At 38.3% G+C, this 10193-nt stretch overlaps 4 protein-coding genes across 5 annotated transcripts in view; 3 read left to right on the top strand and 1 right to left on the bottom strand.

The window, feature by feature from the left end:
- The window catches only part of LOC104821450, an 8277-nt gene extending 7488 nt beyond the window's left edge, over positions 1 to 789 (top strand). The window contains exon 15 of the mRNA XM_010552344.1: positions 78 to 789. Coding sequence (XP_010550646.1) covers positions 78 to 161 — 84 coding nt within the window. The 3' untranslated portion in view covers positions 162 to 789. The remainder of the gene's footprint in view (positions 1 to 77) is intronic.
- Positions 790 to 2545: 1756 nt separating this feature from the next.
- LOC104821573 (LOB domain-containing protein 27) lies at positions 2546 to 3850 on the top strand. Its single transcript, XM_010552494.1, has 2 exons — positions 2546 to 3369; positions 3493 to 3850. The coding sequence occupies exons 1-2, from the start codon at positions 2546 to 2548 to the stop codon at positions 3596 to 3598; spliced, it is 930 nt and encodes a 309-aa protein (XP_010550796.1). The 3' UTR covers positions 3599 to 3850.
- Positions 3851 to 6371: 2521 nt separating this feature from the next.
- On the top strand, positions 6372 to 9442 carry LOC104821449 (HIPL2 protein). 2 transcript variants are annotated; one of them, XM_010552343.2, is made up of 7 exons: positions 6372 to 6715; positions 6847 to 7004; positions 7148 to 7918; positions 7995 to 8186; positions 8280 to 8474; positions 8556 to 8794; positions 8878 to 9442. In XM_010552343.2, exons 1-7 carry the CDS (start codon positions 6556 to 6558, stop codon positions 9290 to 9292), a joined length of 2130 nt encoding a protein of 709 aa, XP_010550645.1. In that variant the 5' UTR covers positions 6372 to 6555; the 3' UTR covers positions 9293 to 9442. The 2 variants fall into 2 exon arrangements, with proteins under 2 accessions (XP_010550645.1, XP_010550644.1); XM_010552342.2 differs by having other exon boundaries at positions 6374 to 6715; positions 7995 to 8208; positions 8296 to 8474.
- A 345-nt stretch (positions 9443 to 9787) lies between these two features.
- LOC104821448 (hydroxyproline O-galactosyltransferase GALT6) overlaps positions 9788 to 10193 on the bottom strand; it is a 4260-nt gene continuing 3854 nt past the window's right edge. Inside the window, exon 8 of the mRNA XM_010552341.1 lies at positions 9788 to 10107. The gene's annotated coding sequence lies outside the window, so the exon portion shown is untranslated. The remainder of the gene's footprint in view (positions 10108 to 10193) is intronic.

Genomic DNA, 10193 nt, shown 5'->3' with positions numbered 1-10193 from the left:
GAACCGCTTACTCAAACAGATAACACCTCTCCCGCATTGGTTGCATCCCTCAAATTCTGAAACTTAGGTCTATACAGGTGATTGGTAAATGGGGAGATGTACTCTCCATGTGCGAGAGAGGGCATTTACAACCGCAGGTTCTTTTATACGAGAGACGGTAAACAAACAAACATTTCCATGTACGATACGACGCATCATTCGGTAGTCCCACCATTCCAGAGGGAGGACTGAATTCAGGTTCTGTATCAACCATCTGATGAATCCCTTGCACTGTGCGATCTCGTCCTACAAGCTGAGAATGGTGAAGTCTGCAAGTACAAACAACGACAACAAAAAAGCAAGTAAGTACCTCTTTTTTCTATATGTAGGAACAGAAACTCGAGAACAAGGAAGCGGGATTGTTGTGATTTATATAACATTAAGTATGTTTCCGCCACCACCGATCTCTCCGGTCTGGAAAGAAGGGTTGGTGATGGGGGTGGGTGGAGGGAGATAAAGAAAGAAGTTTTGTCTGGATAAAGTAGCAACAGTCGATTCAGTGGAAGAGTTTAATGTTTTAGGATCACTCTCTCTATCCATAGAAATCTACACACCCTTTTGTTACTTTAGGGTTTTTGTTTTTGGTTTTATCTTCGCTTGAGCTGAATAAGAAGGCAAGCCCGGAAATGTAACAGGAAAAGGGTTTTGGAAAGTGGACGAATTTGTTATCTGTACAGATCATATGATCCATATGACCTTGTGGGTAAATGTAAGAGGCTTCTCGTTTGAGCCTTGTTTTTTGGTTTTTAATTTTCCCAAGTATTTGAAGAAGAATGGGTTTTACAAATGCGGCTTAGTATTGTATAAAACAATAACAGCTAAAATCTGTAATGTATAAAAACGCAGATATAAGTTCAGTAATTTGCATGACGTCATGTGACGGTGTTGCAAAGTTGGTCCACACCAAGATACATAATTAACTTCACTGAATTATGAACCCGGAAAAATTATGTCAAATTTTAGCCAAAAGGGTACCTGATTTTCTTAATAACAGTATAATTTGGTCAAGAAACAAATGGATTGAATCTTATTGAATAACAGTAAATTGAATTCAATATAAAAATTGAATGGATATGAGTTTTGTAAAGACTGAAAAAATGGATCCTAAATTGAATAAAATATTAATCGAAAAAAATGATTTTTTTTAAAAGGGGTAATCGCAAAAAAAAACCCTTTATTTTTCTCAGGTCAACGAAAAGACGCTATACTTTTTTTATTACCAATTAAACCCTATACTTGGTGTGATTAATTTATAAAACCCCGTACTTTTTAAAAATTTAACGAAAATCCCCCGCGAATGCCTACTCAAGCAAAAATGATGATGTGACAATGACATGACATTGACACATCATCATAATTATGCCACATCATCATTTCAAACAAAATTTAAATTAAATTAATATATATATACAAATTCACACATACATATATATATATATATGCGAAAATCTGGAACGGGATCTGATATATACATTTACATATTATTTTTAATAGATATTATATATATGTTAATTATAATTATTTTTATTTTAATATGTATATTAGTAATATATGTATTTGTTGTATGTATAACTAATATATATACATATACATATTATTTATATATATATTATATGTATATATGTTAGTTATAATTATTTGTATTTTAATATATATCATGTATGTATATAAAATTAATTATAATTATTTTTATTTTAATATATATATATATACACACATTAGTTATAATATACATTTATATTTATATTGTAGTTCTGTGTATATATGTTTTATTAATTACAAATAATTTTATTTTTAATATATATATATATGTATGTGGGAATTTATATGTATATATATATTAATTTAAATAAATAATTTAATTTAAATTTTGTTTGAAATGATGATGTGGCATAATTATGATGATGTGTTCATGTCATGTCATTGCCACATCATCATTTTTGTTTGAGTTGGCATTCACGAGAGATTTTCGGTGAATTTTTAAAAAGTACGGGATTTTATCAATTAATCACACCAAGTATAGGGTTTAATTGGTAATAAAAAAAGTACAGAGTTTTTTCGTTGACCTGAGAAAAGTATAAGGTTTTTTTTGGCGATTACCCCTTTTTAAAACGAACATTTTTGTCAATAAAAAAACGAAAACAAATCAACCCGAATTCAATATAAAAATTGAGTGGTTATGATTTTTTTAAGGCAAAAATAACGGAGCCCGAATATAAGTCCGAAATGCTTAAAAAAATTATGTTTAATGTTACATTTGTATAAAAAAATGTGCCGGAATAAATAACACTATAATTAGCAATAAAACATTGTTAGTTTGAAAACATCAAAGATGAAAACAGACAAGATATCATCTAGAGAGAGAGAGTTTGTATTTCTCCCCGCCTTTTTCTGCAACTGTTTACTCAGTCGTCTCCCACTCTGAGCAAAATCCGCTCTCAATTGGTTCAAAGTTCCTCATAAAACCAACACATTCCATTCCCAACAAACCTTATACTGATGAATAATGACAGTGAAGGGAGGAGGGACGAACGGGGCATGCGCCGCGTGCAAATACCAACGAAGGAGATGCAGCAGCGAGTGCCCACTCGCCCCTTACTTCCCCTCGGAACAGCCCAAACTCTTCCACAACGTCCACCGGCTCTTCGGCGTCAGCAGCCTCGTCAAGATCCTCCAGAGGCTCCCCCCCTCCCAGAGACCCGAGGCCATGAAATCCATCATCTTCCAGTCCCTCGTCCGTGACCGCTCCCCCGTCCACGGCTGCCTCGGCCTCACCCTCCAGCTCCAGTACCTTATCTGGCTCTCCCAGCAAGAGCTCCGCCTCGTCAACGCCCGTCTCCATCTCTTCCGCCAACAGCAACAGCAGCCTCGTGATGCCCACCCCGACAACGATCATCATCATCCTTCCGAAGACAACCATGTCTCATCTCAGCAGCAGCTGGATCTTGGAATGGTGATTCCTGTCAAGAACAGTCACGCTTGTTCCTCCTCTTCTTCTTCTTCTTATTCTTCTTCTGCCTCTCCTCCTTTGCCCTTCTTCAGTCCATTGCCACCTCCCCAACAGCAGCAGCAAGTTTCTTACTTTAACAGCTGCAGCGACGTTAATGGCTACAGCTCAGCTGAGAATATACCGAATACTTATAACCCGTATGGCGGGTTCTGCCATTACAATGGCGACGATCAGAGGAATAACGTAACGACGATTCAGTCTCAGCATCTGAATCCTGAGATAGTATCTCAAGATTATGATGAGATCCATCAGTTCTTCGACATCATCGATGACAGACAATCCTTCGTCGAAGAGACAAAGGAAGCTTACGCATCCTCCAGGTACGTACATACATATACATACATACCCATCAATCATCTTTCTCACGTCTTCTATGATCGTTGAATCAAACGAAAGACCCTTTGACATGGAAAAACTTGTTTTGTTTTATTTTTTTTTTGCAGCTCCGAAGGATCGTTGAAGGGCACAACGACGCAGCCATTAGAACACGTCGGAGAGAACGAACTGAGGAGCGCGGCCACTCGCTTCAGCCTAACCAGTGTGAATTAGAACCAGACGAGCTGTTTTGGAAATTACATATACACACTCACACGAGAGAGATTGGTCGGGCTGTGTGTCGTCTCTTCTGATTTCGTTGTGTCCTTTCTTTACCTTTTGTCTCCAACGGCCTTGGAACACAGAGAGAGCTTCTGCTTTTGGAAACATTAAATTCTCCAATAAAATGCTGCCTTTAGGGCTTCTGTACATGCGCACATTCCCCGCGTTTGAACACTTACGTACGTACGTACGTGTGCATGCATGCATATATATATATGAACCCAAATGGGTTGACCCGGTGGTTGGATAGCACAATGTTGGGTAGCACAATCGTTCAAACCCCATAAAGTTAAATCTTACAAAAAAAAAAATATATGTATGTATGTTATACTTATACAAAACTTTTAAATTTTAAAAATATTTAATCAATATTTTAATTACATACAAATTTAAATTAATCTCATTTAAAAACAATCTAGAAAAACTCTTAATTTTAAAAACCCTGAAATTTAAAGCTCTAACCATTCACATCTAACTAAAACTTTCAATGAAAAAAAATATAACTTCAATTTTAAATTTAATTTAAATATACTTAAAGTGTTTACTTAATTATCATTATACATATATTACCTGTAACATTAGAATATCTTAAATAATAAATATATATATTATTTTCATAAAGATTTGGATTTTGTGTATAATTGAGATTTTAATTAAATAATTTTAAATGTGGAATCGTTTTTAAAATGTTAATATATATATATATATATATATAAGTATAATTAATGTGGGCAGTGGCCGCCGACGAGAGGAGTAACTGCGTGCAGATCCACATGGATCCAACTATCTTCAAAAAAAAAATTGTGAAGTTTTTTTCTCAACTAACTAATAAATGAAAACTCACTAAAGCAGATTTAAAAACCCGCATTCTTTAAATTAAAATGTATTTTTCTTTTTATTGCAGATTATTTTATAATGTTTATATGTTTATATTACGTGATGAGGAGACAGCGTAGAGACAGATGAGGAGGAGCCCTATCATCTAGGGGGTGTTTCGGAAAACGGTTCGGGATCGGTTTGGTTTTTTCGGTTTTATAAAAATAGGTACCAATCGGTTTTTATATTGTGTTCGGTTCGGTTCGGTTTCGGTATCGGTTCGGTTCGATTCCGGATTTTATTAAAAAAAAGATATATTTCTTTTAAAAATATTCGGTTTTTTGGGATTTTTTAAAGTTCGGTTCCGAAAAAATTCAGTTCTCTAAAAATAATACCGTTTGGGAATTGAGAACAGTTTCGGGTCGGAAAAAATACCTTTTTTCGATTCGGTTCGGTCCGGTTTCGAATAATCGAAGCGAAACGCCCACCCCTATTATCATCTGGTCGGAAAAAAAAAGCATTTTTGTTTCGATCAACACTTCATCTAAGAGTTTCAAACACTCAAAATTCGAGTAGCTTATAAGTTGACAGCTCGTATTTCATAACTATTTGAATAAAATATTATTCGAGACAATAATCATCCAAAAATTTACAATTATACCATATATATATATATAAAAAGATAAAAAAAAAGGTCCTTATAGTTGAAGAACCGAAATTGTCAAAAGCAAGAAAGAGAAAGGAGAAAGTGGTGTGTTCATATGAATACATATGGAGACCCTACAACTTCTGACTATAAAATTTGCATATAAATAATAAATGCTCTTTGAATTTTTCCTTCTTTCTCTTTTAATTTCAACCACTATGTGACACAAATTTATTCCAATATACGAGCACCTTAATTCAAAATTTTTTTTATAAGGTCTTATATTATTTCTCGGACTATTATGGATAGTTATGATAAGTTCCTAAGTCGCACAATGAATTACCATATCCACAACAAATCTCCACTTGTACATCTTCAAACTTCCTATATGGAGATTAAAATTGTATGTAATATGAAAAAATAAACATGTATATATATATATAATATGGACAATCAAGGGGAATGCGGTACAACCTAAAGGATAGTGGAAATGCATGTAATTAATATAATATGGACAATAAAGTTTAGAAAAACAGGCCATTATGTATAGATATAATTAATTTTGTAATGGTCCAAGAAGGATTGTTGAGGGTAATTTATAATTATTATATTACAAGGGGAAAGTGGTAAAGAAATTCAAAACCTTAACCGGTCTCACAAGAAAAAGATTACCCTTAAAAAAAAAATACACAAACAATATACATATAGTTGTTTGGTAATCTAAACAAAGATGAAGTTCTAAAATTTTCTTTACTAATTAAATTTAAAATTTAAAATATTCCTTTCCCATCTTGAAAAACCCATTCACAATAACTATAAAACAAACTAAAATATATCATGAGGTAATATGTGAAAAAAAGTTTTATACTTTATAATCTTTCTTTATTAATTAGTGGATGATATAATGGAAAATGACCAAAAGAAGCGATACTTTTTTTTTATTTCCTGTGGGAACTCATAAAAACAATCTGAATTTTATTTGACCAAAGGCAAAAATTTCTAAAATAACTAATTTTAAAGCCATTTTTATATAACCAACAATCGTATTTACTGTTTACTAATTCGAGTGTATAAATAAATTGAAAATATATTTTAAAAAAAATCAATTCCAAATGTTTAAAACGAAAGTTTAACAGGATGATTAAAAAAATTGTTTTACCTTAAAAAAGTTTACTAAATTTTAATAATTTATATAATAAACCAATACTTGTGGTGATTATCACAAATTATTGTGGTATTTCTACGTAAAGAAGAGGTTATACATGTCAGGTTGTCAGGGGAGCTCAAACCTCCGACACACCACCATGGACTTCTAGAACATGTTAGACTAATTATCCAATCGAAATTAACGTTACCCCTCTGCCTCTGACCTTATCCTTCTTGTTGGGTCGGATTTGGCAAGATTCATGTCTACTCAGATACTCTGTTCCTATATATATGTATATATATGTGTATAGACAGCCAGAGAGAGAGAGTTGGGCTCTTCCATGTCCACAGCACGATGACGGCGACGAATCATTGTTTCTTCAATCTGTGTTTCTTCTTTCTTCTGCTTCTGCTTCTGCTTCCGCTTCCTGCAAGTTTTCATCCCTTGTGTACTGATTCAAGTTAGTTTTAGTTTCAGGATTCTCCCTCTCTCTCTCTCTGTCTCTCTCTCTCTCGGTTCTGTGTTAGAATTCTCTGATGATTTCAAACCGGCAAGGCTAACTCTCTTTGTTTGCGTTGAACCATTTGACAGGAGCTCCTGTTTACGTCAACGAGACGCTTCAGTTCTGCGGGTACAGAGGAAGAGCATGCTGCGACTCCAGAGAGGATCTTCAGCTTCAGAGACGGTTCGAATCCATGAACGTCTCCGACCCTAATTGCGCTCCTCTCCTCAAATCCATTCTCTGTGCTGTAAGTTATCTTCTCCATTTTCACTTGACCACAAACAACATGTCTCTGCGGTCCTTCAGTTCATCTGGGTTTTGTCCGAACCTACCGGAAAAATCAGATTTTTCCAGTCTCTTAGGCTCGATCTTTTGTGGGTTCATCTGCAGAAATGTGATCAATTCTCTGGGGAGTTGTTCTCTGGCAGCTTCTTTACCCGACCGGTTCCTCTTCTCTGCGACTCAACCTCTGAAGACATGTGTTCCAGAGTATGGGAGACATGTGAGAATGTCTCCATTGTCGGCTCTCCCTTCGCTCCCTCCTTACAAGGCGGAGCCACGCCACCGGTTTCCTCCAACGTATCCAACCTATCCGATCTCTGGAAGTCGAAAACCGACTTCTGTAACGCCTTTGGTGGACCGTCCGGCAACAAATCCATATGTTTCAGTGGTGAACCGACCACGATGAACGGCACCGACGTCGAGCCTCTACCTCCGCCCAAGGGCATATGCCTCGAGAAGATAGGGAACGGTTCTTACCTCAACATGGAGGCTCACCCCGACGGCTCGAACCGGGCCTTCTTCTCGAACCAACCGGGCAAGATTTGGCTGGCGACAATACCAGATCAAGATTCTGGTGAACCGATGGGCATACAAGAATCAAACCCTTTTGTGGATTTGACAGATCAAGTCAATTTCGACACACAGTTTGGGATGATGGGCATGGCGTTTCATCCCGAGTTCTCACGCAATGGTCGGTTTTTCGCTTCTTTCAACTGCGACAAGGTTAAGTCCCCTGGATGCTCGGGCCGATGCGCTTGTAACTCAGACGTTAACTGTGATCCGTCTAAGCTTCCAAAGGACGATGGTTCACAGCCATGTCGCTACCAAGCTGTCGTTGCTGAATATACTGTGAATGGGTCATCTTCAAGCCCTTCCACTGTAAGCAACTCATCACTGATCGTTGAGTTTTTGGACAGAACCTGACAAAATGGTTCTTATACTATTTTCTTTGCAGGCAAAGACTGGGAAAGCATCGGAAGTGAGGAGGATCTTTACGATAGGGTTACCGTTCACATCAGATCACGGCGGTCAGATTCTTTTCGGGCCAGACGGGTATCTGTATTTCATGACGGGAGACGGCGGTGGCAGCACTGATCCTTACAACTTCGCACAGAGCAAGAAATCTTTGCTCGGCAAAGTCTTGAGGGTTGATATCGACACCATTCCCAGTTAACTTACTTGCCCTTTCGCCCCTTTGATTCAGACTGTATCCATTCCGATAATATCTTTCCTGACACAGTTTATGTATCTCGAAGGCGAATCAGAAATCTCGAAACTTGGCTTATGGGGAAACTACTCGATCCCGAAGGACAACCCTTTTCAAGAAGACGAAGACTTCCAGTCTGAGATATGGGCGCTCGGGCTGAGAAACCCGTGGCGCTGCAGCTTCGACGCTGAAAGGCCGTCCTATTTCATGTGCGCGGATGTCGGGAAGGTTCGTAGAAACTTTAAACCTTCCAAGACATTACCGTTATTCGCGAGAATACTCGGATTACGTAATGTGAAAACGTAACAGGATACTTACGAAGAAGTGGACATCATCACCAAAGGCGGAAACTACGGGTGGCGTGTATACGAAGGTCCTTACCTTTTCTCGGCTCTATCTCCGTATGGCAAGAACGTATCCGAGGACTCGAGCCTTATATTCCCGGTCTTAGGCTACAATCACTCCGACGTTAACAAGAACGAAGGCTCGGCTTCCATCATCGGAGGCTACTTCTATCGTTCTACCACCGACCCTTGCTCATACGGCTCGTAAGCGAAAAACTCATCCCTTTCTTCTAACGATTCCCATAACGTTTTCAGTAAAACATTGTCAAATCCGCTGTTTCGGACAGATACCTGTACGCAGATCTATACGCAGGCGCGATGTGGGCGGGCATCGAGACACCAGAAGGCAGTGGAAACTTCACGGCCTCGGACATACCGTTCAGATGCAGCGACGATTCGCCGATAAAGTGCACGACCGCGCCAGGAAGCTCGTCTCCTGCTCTTGGTTACATCTACTCGTTAGGACAAGACAACCTTAAGGACATATATCTTCTGACGAGTTCCGGTGTTTACAGAGTTGTTCGTCCGAGTCGTTGCGGGTTCGCCTGCTCGAAGGAAAATGTCACTGCTTCTACCGGAAAACAGAGCCCTTCTCCTTCCCCTTCGTCGCCTTCTGGTGCGAGCAGGCTCCTCTTTTCTGATCTGGATCTGTCTCTGGTGTTGGTTTGTTCACTGGTTTTCGTATCTTTAGGGTTGTTTTAAGGTATGGATTATGAATTGAAATTAGAATGGGTGTAGGGTTTTGGGTTTAGAAGAGAGACAAAGACGAAGATCATTTGTAGAGTATTATGTGTTCGAATCAAAATGTGTGTACTGAGACCAGAAAAATAAAGGAAAATCGTTTTAAAAAAATGTTGTTTTTGTTTGAAATCTGGGCTTTCTGTTGGCGTATTCTTGCAAAGATTGAACCTTTCTTGAATACATTGCAGAAAATGAAGAGTTCGGTCCATTTTTCAATGATAGTTTCTGATAAAATTGTCATAAAAGATGTGATTAACTCAAGATCGGTGGATGTTCATGCAAGAGAGTGTGTTATCTTCTTGTCGTTGTGGATCACGACTCCATTCGTTCCGCAATCTCGGCCACTTGTCTCCTCCGTGACTCCGTTTCTTCAAGTGGAGATTCCATGGCGGCTTTGTCCGTACACTCTGTTTGTTCGTGCAGAGTCTTGATCTCGTCGCGTTTCACCGCCCCCCCCCGCCACTCGGCTACCCGCCTAGAATGGTCTTCGTTAATGACAGCCGTTGAGGTGAATCTCCGACCAAACATCAAGTAAGATTCAGTTGCGTGCCATTGCATGAAGGGCTTGGACAAACGCCGACATGTCCCTGTTCTTGTCTCGTCTGAATTCTTTTTAAGAAATCTACACTTCGGCGCTCAATCTGTTTGGAAATCGGTGTGTTTTCAGACACCAAAACGAGACGAATCATGGGTCCATCTCCATCTTCTCTGAGGCCAAACACAGAAGCAGCCATGGAAGAAGCTTCCCTTCCCAAGAGTCACCATAGAGAATCCAACTGCGAATCCATTGATGATCTAATTCAAAACTATACAACAAGGCGCAGATGCTGATATAATGCTATAAACCCTACAAAACCGCTCT

Source organism: Tarenaya hassleriana, unplaced genomic scaffold (genome assembly GCF_000463585.1).
Source record: "Tarenaya hassleriana unplaced genomic scaffold, ASM46358v1 Cleome33, whole genome shotgun sequence".
In the NCBI taxonomy this organism is placed as follows: Eukaryota; Viridiplantae; Streptophyta; class Magnoliopsida; order Brassicales; family Cleomaceae; genus Tarenaya; species Tarenaya hassleriana.
This window is presented reverse-complemented; position numbering and strand designations above follow the sequence as displayed.